Raw genomic sequence first — 26897 nt, 5'->3', positions numbered from 1 at the left:
CTTCTATTACAAGTGATTTTTAAAAAGATTTTTTTTAATTAGTTGTGGGGCTTGAAGGACCTGGGTACTTTCCTGAGCTCTTTTGCATAAGCCTAGTGCTCTACCACTTTGAGCCACAGCTCTATTTCATAAGAGAATTTAAGAGAGAGAAAAGAAAAAACAAAAGACAATGAAAAATATCAAAAGCAAATCCTGGATTGAAACCTAAGTTTAGTTGCAAAGAAGGTGCTAGTTACACACAAAGGTAGATAACCCAATGGGTGATGCCTATGGGCCTAGTAATAAAGAAAATACCTCTCAAGCCAAGTTATAAAGGAAGTACTAATCTTGAGAGACTAGAATAAACCAGGAACTTGGAAAGGGACTCAAATGGCTTTCATCTAGTAGATGTGAAGAATTTATCCAAATTCTATCAGAAGGCAAATATCTTCCAGATCTCCAATTATTCCACACATTAAGATTCATCATGACCTCATATCAAACATACAAGAACATAATCACTATGACCAAGATTCAATAGAAATGTACAAAATATTTACACTACCTGCACATATACATGAACATGTATGCACATACACATGTTAATGTGTAAATATAATATATATTACATATAGTTATATATATATATATATATATATGTGTGTGTGTATGTGTGTGTGTGTGTGTATAATAGAGAAGGCCCCCTAACTGCAGTTTGACTTACGATTTTTTGACTATACAAAGGTATAAAAGCAAATTGCATTCAGTGGAAACTGTACCCTATCAACATTAAATGTTGATTTTTTTTCTGGACTAGCCATATTCAGTAGGATGTACTCCCATAATGCTGGGAAAAATCAGGGAGTCACAACTCCCACAGCTATGTGATCATAAGGGAAGCAATCTCTTCAGTATGCTTTGTTGCTGGACTGTGCTGTTCAGTAGCTTGGATGTATTAAATTCATTTTCCACTTACAATATTGTAATCAATATTGGAGTTGTCAGTTCATACCCTATGTTAAGTCAAGAGATACCTACATTCCTTTCTCCAGCCATATCTTTATCTACATCTACATTTGTATCTGTATTTATATCTATATCAATGTCTTTATCTATATCTACTAAACACACATACACACACAAATTATTAACTGAATAATGATACTTCAGGTACACTGGATCTCATATACTATGTTGGTTCCATAAAAACTTATGACCTAGTGATTTTAGAGCTTCTTACATTGAATAAACAAATTTTGCAATGCTTACACAAATAAATTTACCTAGTAATACTGGGCCAGGTGCCAGTAGCTCACACCTGTAATCTTAGCTACTCAGAAGGCTGAGATCTGAGGATTGAGGTTTAAAACCAGCTCAGGCAGAAAAGTCCACGAGACTCTTATCTCCAATAAATAGCTCAGAAAACCAGAAGTGGTGCAGTGGCTCAAGTGGTAGAGCTCTAGCCTTGAGCTGAAGAGCTGAGGGACAGCATTCAGGCCCAGAGTTCAAGCCCCATGACCAACAAAAACCAAAACCAAACAAACAAAAATCTCTGATATGGGATGTGTGCAGAAGACATAAAATTCTAGAAACAAAAAAAAACATTCAGAAATATTTAGTCACTTTGAAATAAATCAAATAGATTTTTTAGTAAAAGTAAACATAATAGTTGAAATTAAAATAGAATAAATGGATTAAACCACTACATAGGTAAAACTGAAGAATTGTAAGCCTGTTGGTTAACCCATGCAACAACCACATTTCAGACTTTTACAGCTTCCCTGGCAGATGGTAGTGGTCACACAGCCAGTTCTGACCAATAATGCTGGAGCACTATCTTACCTGCTTCTCTTTTACTGATAAGAGAAGATAGAATCAGAACCACTAATATTGCCTCATTGTGTACTTTAAAAATGGATGCATAGCTAGGCAGCTTACATCTGTAATCCTAGCTACTAAGAAGGTTGAGATCTGAGAATTGTGGTTAGAAGCTAGCTTGCGCAGGAAAGTTCATCTCATAGTTAATCAGAAATAAGATAAAGACATTCATTCTCTCTCTCTCTGTCTCTCTCTGTCTCTCTGTCTCTATCTCTCTGTCTCTGTCTCTGTCTCTGCCTCTGTTTGTCTCTCTCTCTCTGTCTCTCTGGACATAAAGACTAGATTTACAGCTATTTATCACCATAATAAGAGCCAACAGGTCTAAGTGTCCAAGTGTATCAATTAACATTTGAAAAACCAAAAATTACCATATTTAGTTGGTTTTTTGGTAAAAAAAATATATACAACCATGTATTCAGGTCACTCTTAACCTAGATTTTCTCTTTCTATCTTCTAGTTGAATTAGGATTGAAGCTCTTATTTACAAATGGAGAAATGAAGACAAAAAAAAATAAGCAATATAGCTCATATCAGCACATTTCCTTAATAGCACAAATTAGAACAGAGTCAAACAAAAATGCAACAAACTTTGACATCAAGGAAAGATAGGTTGATAAAATCCATGTATCTCTTTGTCTCTTACACCTTGGTAGTGATCTGATAGTACGCAATATGTCAGCATCTTGAAAAAAATTAGCATGTCCTCATTGACTGAAACATTAATATGTATAATTAGTATAACCTTTCAATCATGCAAACGTCCTTTCTGGCTTTAACAATATGTATTTATTTTTCATTCTTTTACTCATTAATACTTTTTTAACCTGAAGAGAATGTATTGTACATTTATTAAAGTCTTGGGCAATATTTGATTACTGGGTAACACAATCCTTCAAGGCTGGTGTTATAATATTTATTTTATAGGAGAAAAAACTGAGGCTCATGGATATAGTACATTAAACTGTGTTCCTGAAAAACAATATGCTATATTAACTTTACCCTTACCTTATTGTTACCCTCCATATTTGTGACTGTGAACTTATTTTGAAATAGAGTGCTTATTCTAATAAACGGTTAATATCAAAGTGACCAGGAGAGAACTAGAGTTCCATAGAATGAAATAATGTAGCTATAAGGCAAGGAATGACCAGAATGGCCAGCAACCTCCACTAAGTAGAGACAAAAAAAACATTTCCCTGAGCCTTCAGAGGGACCATTGTGTTATAGACACCTTGACTTTGATCTTGCAGCATACATAACAGAGCGAGGAGAATTCTGTGGCTTAAGCCAGCCAGCTTCTCACAGTTTGCCATAGCAGCTCAAGGAAACTAATACTAGGGTTAAGTAAGGTTCTCTATACTGGAGCACAGAGCAAAGCATTTCATTAAACGAGCTATTGTGTCATGAATTTAGTCAAATTATATTGAGTTGAACCACTAATGAAAAACTCTTCACTTGCTCTACAAATCTTTTTTTTATTAATAAGTTTTTTTATTGTGAAAATACGTACAGAGGGGTTACAATTAAATGAGCAAGGTAATGAGTATTTCTTATCAAGCATTGCTGACTCCTCCTTTGTTTCCCCTTACCATTCCTGCCCTCCCGTCCCCCCCGCGCCTTCCCCCCCGCCAAAGTTGTAAAGTTCATTTTTCGACATAACGTCTTGTACATCTCATTGTTGCAACGGGTCCACCTGTATCCCTATTTAAACAATTTGTTCTTTCCCTTCCCCTCCACAAATTATACCGATATCAAATACAGTGAAAACAGGGGTTATACTGTGGGGGAGGGACATACAGAGCAACACAGAAATCATCTCTATAAAATCTTTTAAGTCCTGATTCACTCTGAAGATAGAAAGAAGGCATAACATGCTCTGTGTGTTCAAGAAATTCACAATCATTGGTGTTGCTCCCCAAGGCAGCCAAAAGGCCACTACTTCCCCTACTCTGTTTGCCTTCATATGACCAGAAAGCTAATTCTCTTTTTTTAAGTATAATAACCTACTTTAACTCTTTCTTTTCTTTCAATAGCTTTTAAGGATTACTCCTGAACTCTAGTTTAAAATGTTTCTATGAAGGCTAGTTGTCAGTCTTATTGCTGAAAGTTTTTTATATATATTATATATATATATATATATATAATATATATATATATATATTCTCTGTTGGAACTTAAATTTTCTCCATTGGTTTTTGTGCTGACATAACCATCGTGTTAGATTTTCATTGAATTTATGCTTCTTGGAGTTGATAGGCATTCTCAGAATTTGGCTTAATACCTTTTGTTTGCTTTTCAAACACTATGCCTGCCCTACTTTCTCTCCCCTTTCCTTCAATCCTCAAAAAGACCTGTATATTAAACCTGGTCACTATGCTCTCTCCAACTCACAGCGTCTTCCTATAATTTCCATTTTGTTTCTTTCTGTACTTTTCTCAGATATTTTCTACAGACCTCTGGCTTGCTAGCCCTTCCTTCAGTTCTGCCTGCTTTGCTGGTAAACTAATCTACATCTTTAACTTTAATTCTGTGTGTGTGCACGTGCATGAGTGTGTGTGTGTGTGTGTGTGTGTGTGCGTACATGCACCCACACAGTATTGGAGCATAAACTCAAGGTCTCATACTCTTGCTTGCCCATTTCACTCCAGACTGGCACTCTACCACTTGATCTATACCTCTACTTCTGGCTTTTTGTTGGTTAATTGAAGAGTCTTGGATTGGCTTCAAATCACAGTACTCATATTTCAGCCTCCTGAGTAACCAGGATTACAGATAGAAACCACCGGCAACTTGCATAACTTTAGTTCTTTAATGATCCCACTGTAGAATATCTTTTTGTCTATTTTGTTCATAGATTACAATTTTCTGCAGAAATCTTTCATATTTTTCTATTTATTTTCTATTATCTATTATCTATTTTCTATTTATCTTGAACAAATAAAGCATACTTATTTAAAGATATATGATTGTTTTACAGGTATAATGATTCTAATATCTGGGCTTCCTGGGTATGGCTCTAAGAATGTTGCCTATTTTTCTTTTTTTGCTTGTGTTCATTTGAGTCTGTTCATTAGTGTGCCTACCAATTTTTAATAATGATGACTTTACATGTATAAAATGACACCAAAAATTTAGAATACAGATTGATGTTATTTATGTCTCTAGAGTATACTTTCTGAGAGGCAAATGACAGAGGATCAGATCAGGGAAGTCTGGTCTAGAATTGTGCCAGTTCGAATCCAGACTGTGCTTTGTGAAGCTTTGTGCTATCTCTATTTACCTCTACTGCAAGCACATCACTCAGGCATGCATATATATATATATATATATATATATATGCAATCCTCCTTAGAAGTCCTAAACTATAATTTTTGTTCTCTCCTTGGCATCATGAAACTATTTATTCAGCTCCTCAACCTCTTGAGAGTCAACTTAAAAATAAGCCGATGGCTCAAAGAAAATCAGAGTTAAAAAGCAAGGCCTTCCTCTCTGAACTCCCCTTGTCTCTTGGATTTGGGGCCCTAAGTTTTCACTAACTTAGTAGTTATCAGATGCCTTCCAACCAACATTTTAACCTTAACCCTGTCTGGTTGTTTTTGTCAGATACAAGCCAGGCTGCCACAACCAGAAATGGAAATCCAGGATCACTAGCTTTGTAGAGGATTCTGCTTGATGGGTTTGTTTTGTAGCTAATAGAAGAAACAAATACCATTTCTTCTGTTCATAAAGAACTCTTAATTGCGGTTTGAAATTTTCTTTGTTGGTATGAGGTGGAAATGGTATCCTCTCTGCACAGGAAGAGGAAGGCATTAGGTACATGTGCATTCAACTATCTTACACACTGCATGCCTACTTTGCTCACAGAGGAAGAGCCAGGTCTAGGTCAGATCACAAGCCAGGCATCCCTCACTAGTCTCTGATCTATTTGGTGAGTAGTGTCTTGCTGTCAGCTACATCATAATTTGGAAAAGTGTCAGATAAAATAATCCCAACTAATGTAGGCTCTTAATATTGATTTACAGGAGATAGTTGCTATTCACTTCTATGTGGAATATTGGCTTTATGAAATGTGATGCAATGAAGAGAAACATAAAATTTTTCCATCATTTTGTCATCATTACTTAGTCTATTAAACTATTTTATGCTGCTTTGGAATTTGTTGGAATCCAAAGTGCTAATTCAGGAAAATGAGGGTTATTGGTTTCTCTTTATTTTTAATGTTAATTCAAGGTAAAGCAAAGAATTCAAGCTGCATTACCTTGGTTGACAAATCCTTGCTACTTGGAAGGCTATGATACAGAAACTCACAGCTAGAGATTGGCCCTGGCAGAAGAAATTTTGGAAGACTACTCCAGGAAGAGCTACATAGTGTGTGCCTGTTTAGCTACTAGTAAGCTAAATAAATGGATCACACTTCCTGGTAAGAAGGAAGACCCTATCCTAAAATTAATGCGTAAATTCAGGACTGGAGGTGTGGCTCAGATGGTCTGCTTAGCAAAGCTGAAGCCTTGAGTCCAAACCCAGTACTGCCAGAAAAAGAAAGGAGGAAGAGGGGGAGGAGGACGAGGAGGAGGAGGAAGGAGAGGAAGGAGAGGAAGAAGAAGGAGAAGAAGGAGGAGGAGGAGGAAGAGGAAGAGGAGAAGAAGAAAATTAATTGTATGATTGAGCTCTCCTACTCAGCATTTGATTTTAAAATATGTAGCAACTTTTTAAAAACATGAATTTTCGAATGAATCTTAGATGTCTCTGTAGGTCAACCAGTTTCTGAAACATAACTCTTTCCCCAAAACAGATTATCTGAAAATATTCCTTTGCATATAACACCAAAGATTTGTTAGAAGAACTGAACAAGCTAGGTGCTAGTGGCTCACATCTATAGTCCTAGCTACTCAGGAGGCTGAGATCTGAGAATCTTGGTTTAAAGCCAGCTCAGACAGACAAATCTAAGAGACTCATATTTCTAATTAACCTGAAAGGTGCTGGAGGTATGTCTTAAGTGGCAGAGTGCTAAGCCTTGAGTAACAAAGCAGAGTAAGATTATAAGGCCCCAAATGTAAACCCTACTACCAGAAAAAAAATATCAGCAGAAAGAAAAAAAAAACAAAAACAAAAAACCATATCATGTGAGCCTTTCCCCTCCTTTCCTCTTTCTTAGATATACTGAAATGATCCCAAACACCAGCAAGTAAGGTTCTGAAGCTCCCCTCAAGGCTCTGACAGTCCACTGGCAGATACTTACCCATAAACAAAGAGTTATGTGAACAGCATGCAGGGAGACCAAAGAATGAATAATTAATTTTGCCTAGAGAACTCAGGAAGGAATTTGAGCTGGAGATGACCACTGAACGGAGACAGAACGATACTTCTGGTAGAATTATGAGTGTCCACAGCACACTTGGGAAGCAGAAGTTCAGTGTAGAGGCAATAATAAAAAAGAAGGCTGGAGACATAGCCTGGGGATGGATTTTGAAAGCCAGAATATTCTGTGCAGAGGAATATGAACACTTTCCAGCACCCCAAAGAAAGGGAGTAACAAATACATTTTGGTTTGGTTTTTAGGAACACAACTATGCATATGTATTTATATACATGCATATGCATATATATGTATCTATGCATACATATGTGTATATGTATACATAATTGTATTCCTAAAAACCAAACCAAAATGTATTTGTCACTCACTCCCTTTCTTTAGACAGTGGTATGCATATATTATATATGATATGATGTTATGTATATATAGTATATTATGTATATATATTATATTATGTATAATATATGTATTATAATATATACATATGTGTATATTATATGTATGATGTATAATATAATATATTATATGATGTATATATAGTATATAGTTTTACATGTAATATACTATATATGTTATAATAATGCATAGTATATATTAATATAATGTATATTATGTATAACATAATGTGTATTTAATATAATATACTATAATAATATATAACAGTATATATTATATGTAATGTATATATAGTATATATGCATAACATATATACTATATATAATATAATATATGCATACATAATCTTGGAAGTGAAACTGGGGTTTGAACTCAGGGTCAGGCACTTGTTTCATAATTTCTTTATCCCTTGAACCATGCCCTCAGCCCTTTTTGCTTTAGTTAAGGTTTCCTGTTATCCTGGGGCCAGCCTTGAACTGTGATCTTCTTACCTATCCCTCCCAGTAGCAAAGATGACAAGAATGAAACAATACATCCAGCTTATTGGTCAAGATGAGGATTCACTAACTTTGTAACATGGCTACATTCAAACCACTACCCTCCCAGTCTCTGCCTTCCAAGTAGCTGGAACTATAGGCATTAGCCATGTGCTTGCTAATGCCAGTAGGTTAGACTGAAGATGAGAATGTGGAAATCTGGTGCCATTGTCTAGATAAGAAGTAAAGATATTTTGTGTAGTGATTGATAATTACCTGTGTATATCACTTATCCTATCTATATATGCAGAAGGGTCTGAGCTAACAAAAGGTGAGATCTATGGGACTGGGTAGCAAGTGGATGCGAGACTGAAGTAGAAAACTTTTTATTTTTTACCTGAGAACAATGATGATTCCCTCAACTTGGATAAAAACAGACCAGGAGAATGTGAGAGGAACCAAGGAGCTCAGTAAGCTTCCAGGCAGTTTTAAGTGTGACAGTCAGAGAGAAGTTTTCATATGATAGAATATTTCTTTTCCTGTGAGGTCTCTTCACCACATCCACATAGTGGCCACAAGACTTTCCCTGCTTTTACCTAAGTCTCTTGGAGCAGAATTGATGGTCCTGGGAGAAGCAACACATTCCAATGATAGCTGATTCTTGGGAGAAAAAGCACTTCTTTCCCTCTACTCTCAATCATATTACATATAGCAGTGTGTACTTGTGGGAGCAACTTCAGTTGCTATGTTAATTAAAATAGCATATGGCTACTTGTATCAGTAAAATAATTGTCATGACTTCAATAAATATGAAATTCTGTTGTTGTTTTTTTATCATATAGTAAGTCCAGAGTTGAGCAGTCAAGAATTGATATGTTTTTTCAAGGAAATTCTCAAATATCCAAGTCATTTCTACTTTCCTCTTCTATTCATATAAATGCTTTTCATTCTCAGGGTCTGAAGATGACTACTTTATCTCCAGATACTACATCTATGTCTCAGGAATAAGAAGAAGAGAAAGGGGAAATGGTCTATACATGTTGAATCTGTCTACTTTTAGCACTGAAAAAAATACGTTTCCCAGAAATTCAATTTTAAAAATTTCTTCTTATATCTCCTTGACCAGAGCCATGATACACAATCACCCCTAAAGGCAAGGCAGCCTGAGATATTTAGGTACTTGGTACTAGGCTATTTGGGTACATTGAAATTAGAGTAAGTTGGGATTCACAAGGAAGAATGCATGCTGGGATTATACAATTAGCTGGGGCCTATCAGCTAAGTTTTCTTTTCAGTATAGATGGTAGAATGTTTTCTTAGAAGCCATAGTTGGTTGTTTTTGTTGTTGTTGTTTTTAGTTGCAAATAATACTGTTCTTTATTTCATTTCTGAAAATTATCCTGTGAAAAGTATCTTTTTCTTTATAATTGATAAAATATAATCATAGAATTTACACATAAACTATGTCTATGGACTAATGATTCTGCTCTTTACAAAGTATTTTTTAAGGAGTCAATTAACTTAGGACATAGTTTGAATTGATCATTTTGGTATATGAATACTAGTATGGAAGAAAAGAAGGCTCAAGCTGGGTGCCGGTGGCTCACGCCTGTAATCCTAGCTGCCAGGAGGCTGAGATCTGAGGATTGCGGTTCAAAGCCAGCCCGGGCAGGAAAGACTATGAGACTCCTATCTCCAAAAAACCACTAGAAAACTGAAAGTGGCTCTGTAGCTCAAGTGGTAGAGCAGTCGCCTTGAGCTGAAGAGCTGAGGGACAGCGCCCAGGCCCAGAGTTCAAGCCCCATGACCGACAAAAAAAAAGAAAGAAAGAAAAGAAGGCTCAAGCATTCTAAGGGAGTAGAACCACCTGAGAATAGTCACATCATTTCTACTGATGAAGTGTGAGCCACTGGTGCCCAACTTTACAGTCTCTTGATGATATCAATCGTGAAGTCATCTTTTTCCTCTTCAACTTCTCCCTTTCACAGGAAACATAAAGTGCTTAGGATTCCAAGAAAATATTGACCCAGATAGGTTAGACTTGAGGACAGTATGGCAGCAATACTAGAACAAAGAAAAGTAGGATCAATGTCACTTCTGACTGAGTAAAGAGTAAATAGCAAGGATAGTCAAAATGCCCTGGTAAACAACTCTTCCTGAACCTCAATTCCAAAAGGGTCCCTCATTCTCCACCTTTGTCCTTGCAAGGTGGCTTCATAGTTGTTGTCATCGAGATTGTAAGGTTGGGCACCAGTGGCTCACACCTGTAATCCTAGTCACTCAAGAGGATGAGATCTGAGGATGACATTTTGAAGCCAGTACCACGAGACAAATTCCAGAAACTCTTATCTTCAATTAACCAGCCAAAACAAAAACAAAAACGGAAGTGGAGTTGTGGTTCAAGCAATGCAGTGCCAATCTTGAGCACAAAAAAGCTAAACAAAAGTGTGAGGTCCTGAGTTCAAGCCCCAGTACTGAGCAAATTCCTTCCCTCTCCCCCAACAAAAGAGATGATGAAGGTAACATCAATTTCCCAATCCTTAAATCTTAGCTGCCCTTAGGACTTCTTTTGGTTGATAGAACATTGTGAATGTATGTCTGCTCCAAGTTGGAGACATAGACGATCTATTCTTGCTCTCTTACAACCTTGTCTTGGCCATAGAAGCAAAGCTAAGCTAAATTGGTAGATGGATGAGGCAACAGGCAAGATCCAATGTGTGTTGTCAGCCAGATCATAAGTGAAGCCTTCTCAGACAGGGGGAGGCTTCTCAGTCATCTTAACAAACCCAGCTGAGCTCTTCAAAGCAAGGTCACCATAGACTTGAAAGTAATTTTTAAAAATGGTTGTGGTTTGAGTCAATAATTTGGGGATGGCTATGGTAAATAATGCTGTAGCTTTAGTATGGTCTTGTTTGTGATCATTAGGGTAAATGCCCAAAAGTGAGATTGCTGGGTCATAGGGGAACTCTATGTGAAGTCTTTTGAGGAACCTCCATACAACTTTCCAAAAGTGGTTGAACAAGTTTACACTCCCACCAACAATGCAGTAGGGTTCCCTTCTGGCCACATCTTCTCCAGCATCTGTTGTTATTAGAGTTCTTGATTATAGCCATTCTAACTGGGTTAAGGTGATATCTCAATGTTATTTTGATTTGCATTTCTTTTATGGCTAGGGAGGTTGAGCATTTCTTCATGTGTCTATTGGCCATCCTTCTTTCCTCTTCAGAGAAGTTTCTCTGTAAGTGTTTAGCCCACTTATTTATTGGGCAGTTGTTTCTTTGAGGATTTGTTGTTGGAGGATTTAATTTTTTGAGTTCCAGGTATATTTTAGATATGAGACCCTTGTCCGTTGTATGGCCAGTGAAGATCTTCTCCCAATCCGTGGGCTTTCTATTGATCTTGCTAGCTAACAACCCAGATGCCCCTCAGTAGATGAATGGATTAAGAAAATATGGTATATATACACAATGAATTCTATGCCTCCATCAGAAAGAATGACATTTCCCTATATTTTAGGAAATGGAAAGACTTGTAAAAAATTCTATTAAGTGAAGTAAGTCAGGCCCAAAGAAACATAGGTCCCATGGTTTCCCTTATTTGCAATAACCAGTATATGTCCGAGACAAGCAGAAATAGTCAGATAAGTTGATGTTAGGCGAAATGAACCCCAAGATAAGGACTCAAATGGTTTTTCTTTCTTGCTATTGTCTCTAACATATTTATAAGATGATTTCTTTGTTGCTTTGTATGTCCCACCCCCATGGTATAACCCCTGTTTTCATTGTATTTGATGTTGGTACAATTTGGGGAGAGGCAGGGAAAAGATAAATTGTTTAAATAGGGATACAGGTGGACCCATTGCAACAATGAGATGTACAAGAAGTTATGTCGAAAAACGAACTTTATAACTTTGGCATGGGGGGGGGCGCAGAAGAGGGGGAACTGCGGGGAAGATGGGAAGGGGAAACAAAGGAGGAGGCAACAATGCTTGATAAGAAATGTACTCATTAACTTGCTCATGTAATTGTAACCCCTCTGTATGGTATTTTCACATACACAAAAAATAATAATAATTTGGGGGTGGCTTAAAGCAATAGGCAACTGAGGTCTAAGAAGTGGAATCCCCTGAAACAAAGCCTTTGTTGGGCGATTCCATAATGATCTCAATGGGTTACACTTCTATTTTACTTATACTGTAAGATAAATTGCTTTAGTGACTTGTGAAAGGAACAGTTGCGAATGTAAGGAAATTTGGTCTGGAGGATAGAAAAGAGACCATGCAGGCAGAACATAATCTGGGAAAACTGTAAGACTTAGGAACTACTATGACTTGCGAAAGCATCCCTCACAGACCTGTGTATTAAAGGCTTGGTGGCCCATTTGTGGTGGTATTCAGAGGTCTTGGAACTTTTATGGAAGGGGGCCTTTTGAAAGGAAGTACATTGATGAGTGCATGCCCTTGAAAGAGATGTTGGGACCTTGACCCTTGCCTTTCTTTCTTGTTCACTTATTGACAGCTATGAGTTGAACAGCATTCTCGAGGTGATGTTACCATCCTTATGATTTACTGCCTCACCACTAGCCTGAAGCTGCAGGCCAAATGTAATTTCCAAAACTGTGAATCACAATAAACCTTTCCTCTTTTTAAGTTGGTTTTCTCAGATATTTTATTATAATAACAGAAAAGCTGACTGGCACAGAAACCAGGGGAGAAAATATAATTGATCACTGGTCTTCAAAGCAGAGAAGGACAGGGGAAGTGATACAGCTCTAGGAAAAACTACTCAAGTAATACAGTAATAGTAATATTGGGAAAACTAGTAATTTATTGACCACCGATTCTTTGCCAGGCACTATACTAAATGTCTGATAATCACCATGATCTGATTTCCACCAACAGTGTTCAAAAGTATGAAACTTGATGCCAGTGGCTCATGGTTGTAATCCTCACTGCTCAGGAGGCTAAGATCTAAGAACCATGATTTAAAAACAGTCCAAGCATGAAAATCCATGAGACTCTTGTTTCCAATTAACCAGAAAAAAAAAGCTAGAAATAGAGCTGTGGCTCAAGTGGTAGTGTGCCAGCCTTGAGAAAAACAAACAACTGCACAAAAACTAAAGGACACCTAGACCTGAGGTCAAGTCCCAGAACCAGCTATATAAACAAACAAACAAACAAATAAATGTGTGGCAAAATGAAGCTTTTGGTAAGTACTTTCTTTTTTGGACAAGGTCAGAAAATGAGTGAGTTCCAGAGTTGGTTTCAGCTTGATCCCTAAGCACTGAGCTCTGTACTCAAGGTATGACTGAGTAATCTTTTCTTTACACTTACCATAGATAAGAAATATTTAAGTTGGCAAGTCAGAACTTTTTGAGATCCTTATCACAGATTTAGGCTGGTCTTAAATCAAGGGTCTGACTCAATGCTCCGTATCCTTATCTCTTCATAGATGAAGAGAGTAAAAGGAGAGGAAAAATTAGATAGCTGTTTCTTACATCTTCTTCCGCAAGAATACTAGAGTAGTCAGGTGCTTGTGAGTACCCATGTGTACACATGGTGAACCTACTTCCTTGATTTTTGCGTTGTGTGTTGTTTCTAAGTCACTAAGAAAACAACATAGGTAGTTCTTACTCCTTGTGAGGGTGCTGTGGAAAATAGAGCACAGGCTTTGGAATAGTGGTTGTTGGACCTTAGTTTCCTCGTCTTTAAAACAGGAATGGTAATACATCTCTTACAGAAGTGTCTTTGATATCTCCATTACAGTAAATGGCAACACTACATATTTAATTGGTAAAACTAAAACTTACAAATGGCCTTTTCTTCTCCTTCCATCAACATCTCAGCCTCTAAGCCGCTACAAAATGTCCTGACTCTAGTCATTTGATACAGTACCATTGTGCTTGTCCAAGGATTCACCATGTCTGGCTCAAGTCACTGTCATCCCTCCCCATATCCTCAGTCCTCCCCTGTAATCCATTCAATGTATCAAGGCAAGAATTATTTTAAAACAATGGTCAGATGATATTTTGTTTTCCTTCCTGTTTTAAACTTTCTAATACCGTCACTTCTTATGCATCTAAAGCCTACCTACCACTTTGACCCAGGCTTTGTACCACTCCTGTCTAGCCACGTGGGCTTTAGTTCTGGTTTCTTGAATCTTTCTATCATATTTGTCTCTCACTCAGAGTTACTCAGTTAGACTGCCCATTTCTCCCACTTGGTCTTTGGGCCATTCATGTTGGCTTCTCAGTATATCCTTCCCGACCACTCAACCTTTAGGAGCTCCCAGATCACATTCTATCATATCTTTGTGCTGCATGTTGTATATGAAATTTACCATTTCCTGATTTGATTTCTTACTGCCTCTTGTATTTTATTCTCTGGAGTGTAAATTTCCCAGGGGCAGAGACTGTGCCTGGCATATCACCTACTAGCATAGTCATCATTGTGCCTCATAAGATGCACCATGGCTTAAAAGTCCTGGTGTTATCTTATCACTGTTCCTTACTCTAGAGTGTATCTTTTTATACTTTTGCTTGTTAAACTCCAGTCTCTCTGGCTTTCCTTCTTCCAGAGCCCAGGCCCTTTGTATAATTTGTGTCTTCTGCCTCCAAGTTACTCTTTGCTGGGCATCGCTGCATCTCTATCTTCTCAAGATTAACCCACATGTCAGCCTTTCCTCACCACCCTCACTGCATTTCACACTACCCTGTTTGATGCCGGTCGTGGCATCTATGAGTCTCTGAGAGTATATATTCTTTTATTTCCTTAGGTCCTGTTTCCCACACTAAAAGGATCTAGCCTAGCTCATCACCACTCTATTCCCAGTTCCTTAAAGAACAGAACAATGGCAGTGCTCAGCTGCACTGACTCCTCCCTTCTCTTTTGATTTGCTTTCAAAGGTTTGTACCTTTGGCCTTTTAGCATTGATATTGATATGGTATTGACTATCATTCAATAACTAGTACTAATTGGTTGTTGACCAGCTATGAACTTGCTCATAGGAAATAAATATTTCTTTGAAAACCTCATCTGATAAAGCTACTTGTTCTCCCACCTAGCAGGTACAATAAGAGTACAGTATTATAGTTTGATCATCTAACATACAATAAGAATACAGTATTATAGTTTGATCATCTAACATACAATACAAGTACAGTATTATAGGTTGATCATCTAACATATAATAAGAGTATAGTATTATAGTTTGATCATCTAACATAGGTAGATGTGACTTTTGTGCATCTAGAAATAATACCTTGAGACTGAAAATTGCCATAAATCTAGCTCTAAGAAATGTGAAATAGAATATGCTACCAAATTTTATATACAATTTCCAGAAATTTATAGAACTTCTGAAGCCCAAATACAGACCATGGGTTAAGGACCTCTGCTCCGGACTTTTCTTGTTCTAACATATGACTTTTTTGGCTTATATATTGAAGTGGTGTCAGCATGTGTCAAGTGGGACAAGGAAACAGGAATAAGCTAGGAAATCACTATGAGCAGGTCAAAGAAGGTTGTGTTATCAGTGATCTTCACAGCTAACAGATATCTGGTGTCTCCAGCAGAACTGAATGAACACAAGCACACATACACACACACACACACACACACACACACACACACACACATGTCAAAGCAGAGTTTAATAGAGAAATAAAATACACATGAAGGGAAACAATGGCCTGAACTAGGTGTTCAAGAGCCAATATGTGGTTTAAATGTTCAGTTTCTTAGCATTCCAGAAGTATGGGAGGAGTTCATAATAATGATAAACTTATCTTAGGGAAATGAGGGATAATAACTTAGCAGATATTTGGAAAAGATCTGCACATGTATACAAGGTTGCCATCTCATGGTTTTAAGTATGAGTATGAGATGCAATACAGGTGCATGAAGTCTTAAGTAGGAGTTCATTGCACAAAGGTAACATTAAATAAGGATGGGCTCCACTGCTCAGGTACCTCAATTTGGTTAGAACTGGCTAGAACTGGCCCAAAGTTTTTCTAACCCTAAGGACAAATCATAACTGAAAATTGACTACTAATTACTTACATTGTGAAATGGCTGTGGGAGGTACTGAAGAGAAGATTCGAAGACTCATGGATATCTCCTAGGATGTGACAAGAGCAAGATCAGTTATAACACATTTTTCTTCTCCTCTTCTCTTCTCTTTTCTTCTCATCTCTTCTCCTCTCTTCTCTCCTTCCTTCCTTCCTTCCTTTCTTTCTTCTCTTTCTTCCTTTCATCCATTTCTTCCTTCCTCTCTTCCTCCTTCCCTCCCTCCCTTCCTCTCTCCCTCCTTCCCTCCTCTCTCTCTCTCTTTTTCTTTCTTTCTTTCTTTCTTTCTCCCCTTTCTTTCTTTCTCCCTTTGTTTCTTTCTCTTTCCTCTCTGCTGGCTCTGGGACTTGAACTCAGGGCTTGGGAGCGGTCCCTGAGCTTGCTTTTTGCTCAAGGCTAGTTCTTTACCATATGAGCCACAGCTCTACTTCCAGCTATTCTCTGTTTAATTGGAGATAATAGTCTCACAGACTTTCCTGTTCAGGCTGACTTTGAATCTTGGTTCTCAGCCTCCTCTGAGTAGCTAGGGTTACAAGCATGAGCCACTAGCACCCAGCCAGTATTTTTTGTTATACCTAACCTGTCTTCTTGGCGGGGAAAGGTGTGGTCACAGTAAATCCAGATGAGACCTCAGTGGATACAGATGAGACCTCTTCCAGGTGTGCCAGTTGTCTGGGCAATGCAGGTACTGGGTGGAGACTTGGCTGTGAGGAGGGTGGAGTCTGCTTGTCATCCAGGAAAGGACCTTACAATATGACCTGCTAACATCATAGTAACTTGTGTAAGTACATTACATGCAGACAACAAATAAACCACCTAGAGATACACTTCTTGGAATGTACCCCAGGTATTTAGAGATGCATGGCTATATATTGTCAACTTCTAGGAACTTTACTTTTTTTCATCTATAAATAGGAGAATTTTAAAAGTAGGTGATTAATTGTTAAAATTAAGTGATGATATATACCAAGAGTGCAAAATACAATCAGGATTGAAGAAGTGGTATTAGTAGCTACACTTAGTGCTGTATTAACACCTCTGCCTCCTTTTTATCAAAATTATTGTCTATAAGTAGTTGTACAAAGTAGTTGCCATTTACCAAAGCAGTTTATGAATACAATATATTTTGATCAATGTCACTTCTTTCAACATTTTCAACCATTCCTTTCCATTGTATCCTTCTTGCCCAGCCTTGAAGCCATTTTCATTTCCTATGTATGCTCATAAAACCAAGTATCAAATTCTGCTGTTTTTCCTTTCTGTTTCTTCTGCCATCTTCCTGATTCATTTGCATCTTCTGAAATGATTTGGGCAAACATGTAACTGTTGTTCATTGGTGTTACTGAGATCTGCTCTTCTGCTCCTCTGGTTAGAACAAATGGATAGCTGACTGCCATGTCCACTAGAGAAAGTGTAAATGCTTTGGTGTCTGCCTGGCCATACTTCTCTTTGACTACTTTCATCATTTCCTTTCATCGACCCTGTAGACCCATTTTGTTCTTTAGGCTTATTCAAAGCTGACTTCTCTTATATGAGGTTGACCCATTGTCTCGTCCTTTATCCAATAGATATTTTATCACTTCTGTAATATTTCTTTTTTCTTTCTTTTCTTTTTTCCCTTCCTTCCTTCCTACCTTCCTTCCTTCCTTCCTTCCTTCCTTCCTTCCTTCCTCTCTCTCTCTCTCTGTCTGTCTCTTTCTTTCTTTCTTTTCTTTCTTCCTTCCTTCTTTCTTTCTTTGTCATGTGGTTTGAACTCTGGGCCTAGTGACTACCTCTCAGCTCTTCAGCTCAAGGCTAGCTCTCTACCACTTGAGCCACAGAGCCACTTCCAGTTTTCTGGTGGTTTATTGGAGATAAGAGTCTCACAGACTTTCCTGTCTGAGCTGGCTTTGAACCATGATCCTCGGATCTCAGCCTCCTGAGTACCTAGGATTACAGGCATGAGCCACCAGCGCCCAGCTTTGTAATATCTTTTTTATATCCAAATATGTGGGCTACATATGGTAAAAGTGTAACAATTTAGACCACATAGTTGTATGACTAACTTGAAAAAGCAACTTGAATAGCTATTCTAACTCTCTCTCTCTCTCTCTCTCTCTCTCTCTCTCTCTCTCTCTCTCTATATATATATATATATATATGTCCTTCTTAATGTGTGCATTGTTAATTTTCTTATTAAAATATTCCTAGAGGACAACGTTCTCTGGTCCCTCTTACACTTATAATTTATTGTACACAAACTGATTTCTTATAGGCTTGAATTAACTTTGTTTCATGCTTTTAAGATGTAAAGGATATGCTAATTTGCATTGGCTGTGATTGATATATGATTTGAGCATATAGTTTTGTGCTCAGCTTTTGATTTGTATTAATTAAAACAACAGTTTACAAGTCTGGGTACGTATGTGAATGAAATGATTGTTAAGTAACATAACACTATAATTACAATTAATACCCTTATTGCATGCCCTCAGACCAACAAGTGCCAAGTAGCTTGTTAAGAATTGCTTTGAAATGCTTTCCTAAGGGCCCCCTATCTTGCCAAACTTTTGCATAATGATTGATGAGAAGAAGAACATTTTATTTGAGGCTTTCAAAGTTCCTGGCAAAGCTGCTTTCCATTCTGCAGATTGGCCATACTGAGGTTTTCAATGGCTCATTGCATTTCCTTGGGCTATGCAACCACTCAGGAAGAACTATCTACCCTATGGAATTTTTTATATTCCAAAATAGTCAGGGATCTTCCTAAGTGACTGCTATGCTATTTTATGGTATGGTCATTGTGTGCGTATGCTCCATCTGATTTTCCCTGTTGCCTTAGCTAATGAAAAGATGGAGGCAAATTTGTGGTTCTCATGGAGCTTAGAATGGGGCCTTGCATTGGGGTTTCTGACTGGCTTTTTGCCTGATTCCATTTTATTTATTTACTTAATTCTTCCTTTTTATTTTTATCTGAGTTATCTTGTTTGAAGACCTGTGCTTCAGACTAGTCATTAATACATCATAACCAACTTTCTCACCCTTCCCACATTTCTGTTAGATTCCAGGCCAACTCTTGTCGGCTGGAACACTAGGCCTTTGGAGGGAGCCACACTTGGCTTTGAATTTCAGCTTTGACACTTAGGAACTGTGGACTTTGGACAAGTTTCTGAGTTCCCCCTCTGTAAATTGAGAATAATAATCTGTAATTCACATAGATGTCTTGGGGATTAAATAAAATAACTTATGTAAATTACTTTGTGCATAGTAGGCATTCAATAAATGTCAGTTCACTTCTTTTCCCAGTTAATAATGCTTATTAAACTATATTAAAAACTGGAACCAGACTGTGATAATGCATTTCTTTATTAAGCATTTAAGCCAAATAACTAATTTCCCCCAGGGGAAGGAGAAATGTTGAACTACTTTCATTTGGTGAACTTATTTAGTAATCTCTTTTTCTTCGGCTTTATTCAGTTTCCTTGTGCATATTAAGTATTCCTGCTGCAGAAATGACACCATTTGGTATTCTTTTTAACTTCACTCTGGTAGAGCTGGGCTTTATACTTTGTCATAGAATCTGCCATTTATTAGAGATCATTGCTAATTATATTAACAGCTCGATTCTGTTTCCCAACCACTTCTGGCTGACAAACTTTCTGCTCTCAACTCTTTTCCTGAGGTCTAAGGATTTAAAAGAATCAAGTTTTAAATAGCAGCGTTATGGCCAGAAGAAAACTAGGAGCGGGGCACATGGATCTACATCGTCTGTGTTCTTTCGTATTAATTTTATAGGTTCTGCACGGAAGTGGAGCCACGTTTTCCTCAAGGACGCAATTCAAGGGAGGCGAGTGGAGTGGGAGCTGCGCTGGAACCAGGGTACCACGGCACCTTTAAGGACTGGAGACTTGGAATTAGCTCAGCCTCTTTCCCAGCCCACCTCTGAACTCTGATTGACAGGGCGCTGGGTAAGGAGGAGCTCAAGGAGGCCAAGGAGGAGGGGCAGGGAGGGAAGACACAGAAGGCGGGGCCTGCTTTCCCCTAATAGCCAATCAAGTGAGGGGGCGTGGCTACAGCAGCCCTCCTTCGCCCCCAGCCCCCCACTTCCCCGCCCCCTCCCCCTCCCCTCTTCCCCCTCCTCTCTCCTCCTTCGCGTCCTCCTCCTCCTACTCCTCCTCCTCCTCCTCCTCCTCCTCTTCCTCCTCCTCCTCCTCCTTCTCCTTCTCCTCCTCCTCCTCCTCCTCCTCCTCTCAGGCTGTGGTTTTTCTGTGTATGTTTCTGGAGTCCTGAGCCTGAGCTAAACAAAAGCAGGAGGCTGACGGGGCTGTTGGAGTTTGCAGAGACACGGAGGAGCAGGAGGAGGAGGAGGAGGAGGAAGAGGAGGAGGAGGAGGAGAAGAGAGCCTGTGCTTTGCCTGTCGCTGTGGCTGAGGAGATCTGGCTTTTGCCACAGCCCACCCCCTTTGAGATCGCTCTGGCCCGGAGTGGGGGTGGGGGGCAGCGGGGGGTGGGGGGGAAAGTTTGCCTTGCAATCCCCCAGCCTTCCTCTCCTTTCTCCCGATCAATGCATATTTGCAAAAGGATTAAGCCACAGATTTAAGCGCCGGGAGCCCATTTCTGCCTTGCAAAGGAGATCGGACTGAAAAAACCAAAAGCCAGCTCTGATTTCTTCTTCTTTTTTTTTTTTTCCGCCAAGTGGGAAGGTGGTTTATTTATTTATTTTTCCTTGCTTTTTTTTTTTTTTTTGGAGTCAACACCCTTCCCCACCGGCCCTTATCCCCACCCTCACCCCTTCACACCCCCTCCCCCTCCCCGCTCCCCTCCTCCCACCTTCCTCTAAAAGAGGCAAAGGGATTTTTTTTTTCTTTTGGTCTTCTTCTTGTTCTTCTTGTTTTTTTTTTTTTTTTTTCCCTCCCCTTCCCTGTTTATCCTGAAAAGGATTTGAAGACAGCTTGAAGGATAAAAAGCCTTGGTGCTTCCCGGGGGCCGAGCCGAGGAGAAGAGGAAGAGCCGGGGGCTTCCGTAGCCTTCGGAGATGGACGAGCAGCCCAGGCTGATGCATTCCCATGCTGGGGTCGGGATGGCCGGACACCCCGGCCTGTCCCAGCACTTGCAGGATGGGGCCGGAGGGACCGAGGGGGAGGGCGGGAGGAAGCAGGACATTGGAGACATTTTACAGCAAATTATGACCATCACAGACCAGAGTTTGGATGAGGCGCAGGCCAGGTGAGATGGAGGCTTTTCTTTTTTTCCTTTCTTGGGTTTTTGTTTTGTTTTGTTTTTCTCCTTCTCGCTGGGGGAAACAATGGGAACTGAATCCACCACAGCGCTTTCTTTTAAAATGTTATTTCTTCTCTCTCTCTCTCTCTCTCTCTCTCTCTCTCTCTCTGTCTCTCTCTGCCTCTCTGTCTCTCTCTCTCTCTCTGCAACTCCATGGCGAAGGAGGAGTAAAATTGAAAGGAGCGTTGTTATCGAAAGTGTAATCGACCATGCTGTGATGTGTCTGTGTACATATTGTGTGTGTGTGAGTGTGTGTGTGAGTGAGAGAGAGACAGAGAGAGAAGAGAATGTATAGAAAGGTATTCATATATACCTACCTACACAAACACTAAAGCATAGCCGAAAATACTGCCAACTGATCCAAAAGCGGCCCTCGGCACTTTTTTTTCTTCTCCTTAAAAAAAAAAGTCTTAAGAGAGCAGAATTGTCAAGTTTTGAGCACCATTCCATGCTTTCCTGTTGAAGGACTTCTTAACACTGCAAAATAAAATGTCCCAAGAACACTTTATTTGCAAATGGAGCTGACTTCTTAGCTATTTCAGGGAGTTTGATTTTCTTTCTTGACTTTACCCCTCCAAAATTATCTTTTTCTCTTTCCTCCACCTCAAATCCAAAACAAACAACAACAACAAAAAGCAGAGTGTTTTTTGTCAGTAGTTGTCAGCTCTCCAGAAAATACTTTGCATTCACTTATTTTTGTTTTATAGAGAAAGCTAATGGGAAAGAAGGAAAGATAATTTTGTTTTTAGGCGTATTGGCTTAGTTTTAGGAGACTCAGATTTTTAGCTTAACTGTATTATGTCTTAATTTGAGTTAGTTTTCTTAACAACCCGGACACAAGCAGTTAGTTCTCTCTATGGTCTTTTAAAATGGGGTGGGAGGGAGTCCCCAAAAATCAAGCAGTCTCTTTCCCCCTAGCTTCTCCAGGATAGGATATCTAGAACCAACTGTGTAAAAGTGATAGTATGTGTGAATATTATGCATTTCAATACCACAGAACATAATATGTTCATTCAAGAAACCATTATAAAGAAACTGTAGTGTCTTGACTTAACTTACTATCAGGTAAATAGCTCTTCACACTAGGATTTTACAGCAAATCCTTTTTTCAAAATATAACATAGATTTAGTGGCAACCTACTAACAGCTTGCCCAAGGCCCAACTCAAAAGGAAGAATTTTTTTTTTAAATCTAATGACAACATATGTCTACATAATTAGGCAGCTTTGTTAAATCTTTGAATAGTCTCTGAAGTTTATTGTGTGTGTGTATGTGTTTAGTCTGAGAATCTCCTAAACCTCTTCATACAAAATTACTATAGCTCAAGTGACTTAGTTCTATGAAGAAGATATTATATATATATGTGTGTGTACACACATAATTTTGTCTAAGGGAAATAGGTATCTCAGCTAAGAAAATATGGGGGAAACAACTAAAAGCATGGGTGTTATAAATTATACTCTATTTTAGCGGCTAGCACATGCACCATTTAAACTCAAGAGGACCAATGTTAAACTGTGCTCGAACTTAGAAATGTTAAAAGACTTGGACTTCTGATTTTTTTTAATAACACAAGGAAGATTTAACTTACTATAATTATTATTACAATTAATTGGTGCTTTCTTTGAATTTTATTATCTGAAGAGAAACTAATAGGTATGGCAAATGGAAGATTTTCCACTGGCAATTTTTCTTGTGAGTCACAACAGATTTCTCCATAAGATTGCTCCAGAAAAATACACTCACACACCCCAGTACACTGGTTTAGTAACAAGTTTGTGAAGTGGAAGGGGGCTGTAGGAATAGAGGCTCAACACTTTTCTGAGGCTTGGTCCCTCTTTTTTGTGTGTGTAGAATGGGACAAACACTGCTCAGCGGGTTCCCCTTTAATGGCCTAGATGCTGAGAAAGATCAGATAGAGTTTTGGGATGGGGGAAATTCCCAGTTCTCTCTGTGTGGACCCATCTGTGTACACTGCTTCCATATTGCTGTGCCAAATTTTTTGTTTGTATTTGGGCCTATGCATAAGAATGCAGTTAGAGAAAACTATTTTAGAGGATCCAATAAAGATCTTTAATACATTAAATCTTTCTCTTTTTTCCCCTTCCTAATTCTACATGAGAACTGACTGAGGGCTGCCACACTTTTCTTTTTTTTCTTTTGGTTAAACAATGTAACTCTACTGAGCAGATAGTGTGTTCTTGTGATTTCCCTTTCTCTAGTCACAAGTTTATAATATGCATTTGATTCCAAAGTAAGCCATTACTATTTGTGAAGAAATGTATGGGTGTATTTTGATACTGTTGAATTCTGAGTTTATTACTCTCCTGTTGTATAGTACATACAGCATGTTTGTAATCTCTGTTATTTATGAGGATGTCTCTATAATTTTTTTCCAAACTTTCAAAGGGATTAAAAAAATAATTGGTGGTTTTGAGTGCCAAGGATTTCCACTTATCTTTACACATAAATTTTAGTTAGTAAACAGAATTCCCTTAACTGATAGCTGATATGATCAGTATTTTGTTTCCAAAACATTCTGCTAAATGATTCCATAATAAATTAGAAGAGAAGGTATTGTTTTGTTTCTCCCGTGCTTTGTACAAACACCCACAGTCACCGGAACCAGGTAAATCACTAATCTAAAAGACAAAATTATATTTCCTTTTTCCCCAGTGGGTGCAAGGTCCTAATTGTAAATAATTGAATTTCAACACCTGCAAATAAGCGGTATGTGCGCAAGAGCCATAATGTGAACACAGAGAAATGAATTCATTCCCCATATGGGTATGTTTGCCCCCTGGCAATGCATTTCCATACTCTTTAACTTGGGGACTGAAATTTTATAAATTGACAGTTCCACTCAGAAGACCTTTCAAGCATCTTGTGTTTATGAGAATACGAAGGCTTCTGCAGAATGAATTCGAACACATGGATGAATTAAATTTGAAAACACACACAGACAGAAAGGCCGGCAGATCTTAGGCTGTGGTTGTTGCCTGGATTATACACAACTGTTAACCTATGCTTTTGGTTTTGCTGTATTCATTGTCCTGAAGAGGATTACTGGTTTAAGAATTTCACTTTTGATTAAACTACTTAAAAAAAAAAATCCAACCTTGTCTTAAATAGGCATATTTTAGGTTACTTCTGTGGTTAAATTCTTATTCTCCACTGCTAATGAATATTATTTCTTTTGCTATGGTGAAGACTTTGTATATGAAGTCATAAAAACAATTGAAGCATGCCACACGGAGATGCCTGACATATAGTTTCGGCTAAATGGTCAGATAGCTCCCCTACCTTATAAGTGGTTTGATCTTCAGAGTCCATCTAATCCCTCCTTCTTGTTTTTCCTTGCAGAAAACATGCTTTAAACTGCCACAGAATGAAGCCTGCCTTATTTAATGTGTTGTGTGAAATCAAAGAAAAAACAGGTAGGAAATGAGTAGCCAACCTTTTGGCATTTTCTTTGGCCAATTGAATCACTTCACTGAGCAAATCTGAATCTCGTATTAAATATTAAAATTTACGAATAAAAGGACAATCAAGACTGACCACATAATAGTAGAGAAAATTATAGTCCTGCTTGCTTTCTTCTTTTTTTCTTTTTCGAAAAATTTATTAAAATAGGTATCAATTTTCTTTGGCAGTTATTTTCAGATATTGCATATTGATTTTTCTTAACTTGATTCTTTTTTTTGAAATTGGTGCTAAAACATAGGTTCTGGAGGGAAAAATATAGAATGGTATGGCTTTGGAGAAGGCTAGGAAAGTAAAAGTCAGTGTCTGAATGAATATATTGTGGCTCATAATTAAAATCTTTTTTATTTTCTGCAAATGGGTGAAAGGTTAAACTGTTTTTAGTTTTCTATTATTTTTCCTTGTAATCATGTAAAACAACAAACGAGGTTCTCAAAAGATTGTGTTGTCAATATATTTGTAGAAAGCACCATATACACCATTAGGTTATAGCATTTGAATGGCCTGTGATTTTATAGCAGGATGTAGGAGAGAGAATCTGCCTGAGATCGCTCCTCTGTTGTTTTCCTACTTTCTAGACCTCAAATCATGGACTAACATACTTATAACACATCCCAGGAGGGCATTTAAATTTTAAAGCAACAATTAAAAAATAGCAGTCATCAATCAGAGGTGTTCTTAAACAACAGATGCTCTGGGAAGGACATTAGCAACATCCCCTTGTTTGTTTATTTTAATCCTTAATTTTTCCAAAGTGGGAAAATTTCTCCTCTTGTAAGAAGAAAGAGTTGAGAAGGCAATGTGAAATCAGTGTGTAAAGGAGTGGACCAGAAGGCCCTTATAGAAAGTCGGAGCTTCTGCTGTTTTCTGATGTCCTCATCCTCGCTTGCTTTTGAAAGCAGTGCGAAGTACCTGACAACCAATTTATTTATTTATTTCTTACAACAAGGAGTGTAACAGTCAATAATTCATATCTAAAGCATATAAGCAAGGGCATGACATGAATGAAAGTGACAATAAATATGATTGCATGCCCGGTTGATATACATTGATAGTTACACATAAAAAAAGGGGGGGGGATATGTAGGTGGCTTTCTTTTTTAGAGTTCACTGTGCTTTTTTTTTTCTTTTCTCTTCTTTTTAAATATGTAGTTCCAAGACGTGACTGTGGATCATATAGGTCATTACTTGGGTCTTCAGATATATTAAAAAAATGAGGAAGCAGCTCGTTTGTTGCATGTTATCTGTGTTGTGCATAAAATCCTAGACAAAGCATCTAAGAAATGATGCTCAGAGACTTGGGTCTGCCAGGTTGCTTTGCCAAAGTCTAACCTTACTAGAAAGCTGTTAACTGCATTATTTTAGCCCCGAGACAACCTTTTAAGAGATTTATAGATTGTGCATACAAATCTCAAAACAACTCCCTCACCCCCCAGTTTATCATACTTTCTAGGGTTTTCATTTCCTATTAGCTCTGAAAAGGAAACCTAAGTGTGTATAATGTGTATATATATATTTTCCTTCTTTCTTTTTTTCTTCCTCCAGTTTTTTCTTCTTTGATGGTTGATGCTTATTGACTTTGGATCTTGGGTTTGTTGAAAATTTGTTTCTAATCACATATGAGTTCCTGTTGACCGAGGTTCATAAAATGTCAAATCAGAAATATAAAGGAATATGTAAAGATATGGGCTAAGAAGAGTTTATCTCTGAAGGCAGTTTATCAGATTTTTATTGAACGGAATCCTGTCGGGGCACCATGTATTGTAGACAAAGTGTTTAAGTCTAGTTTCTTAATTTAAAACCTAGTGAGGCTCTAGATCAAAGTGGGTGAGTGTGAATAGAGCTCTGTTCAGGTGCAGGTTAAAAAGTTGGGTTCTTGTTAATCTTAGCTAAATAAAGTGTGGTGATAGGAAGTAATCATAGTGGTCAAAATAGCCTTATCATTAGACTATATATTTTGCTTCAAAAAGAAAATATGTCAACTCATTTAATGTTGTAAAAAATATGTCAGTTAAAGTTTTGTATGTTGTTTCTTGAATAATGTA

At 38.0% G+C, this 26897-nt stretch overlaps 1 protein-coding gene across 4 annotated transcripts in view; it reads left to right on the top strand.

Annotated features, from left to right (window-relative positions):
* Positions 1-20986: 20986 nt before the first annotated feature.
* Pbx1 (PBX homeobox 1) overlaps positions 20987-26897 on the top strand; it is a 298114-nt gene continuing 292203 nt past the window's right edge. For all 4 annotated transcript variants that reach the window (XM_042677330.1, XM_042677329.1, XM_042677328.1 and 1 more), the window contains exons 1-2: positions 20987-21315; positions 24733-24806. In XM_042677330.1, coding sequence (XP_042533264.1) covers positions 21125-21315; positions 24733-24806 — 265 coding nt within the window. In that variant the 5' untranslated portion in view covers positions 20987-21124. The remainder of the gene's footprint in view (positions 21316-24732; positions 24807-26897) is intronic.

This window comes from Dipodomys spectabilis, unplaced genomic scaffold (genome assembly GCF_019054845.1).
Source record: "Dipodomys spectabilis isolate Male_0828 unplaced genomic scaffold, ASM1905484v1 ptg000036l, whole genome shotgun sequence".
Lineage (NCBI taxonomy): Eukaryota > Metazoa > Chordata > Mammalia > Rodentia > Heteromyidae > Dipodomys > Dipodomys spectabilis.
The sequence above is the reverse complement of the archived record's forward strand: the minus strand, read 5'-3'. Positions and strand labels throughout refer to the sequence as shown.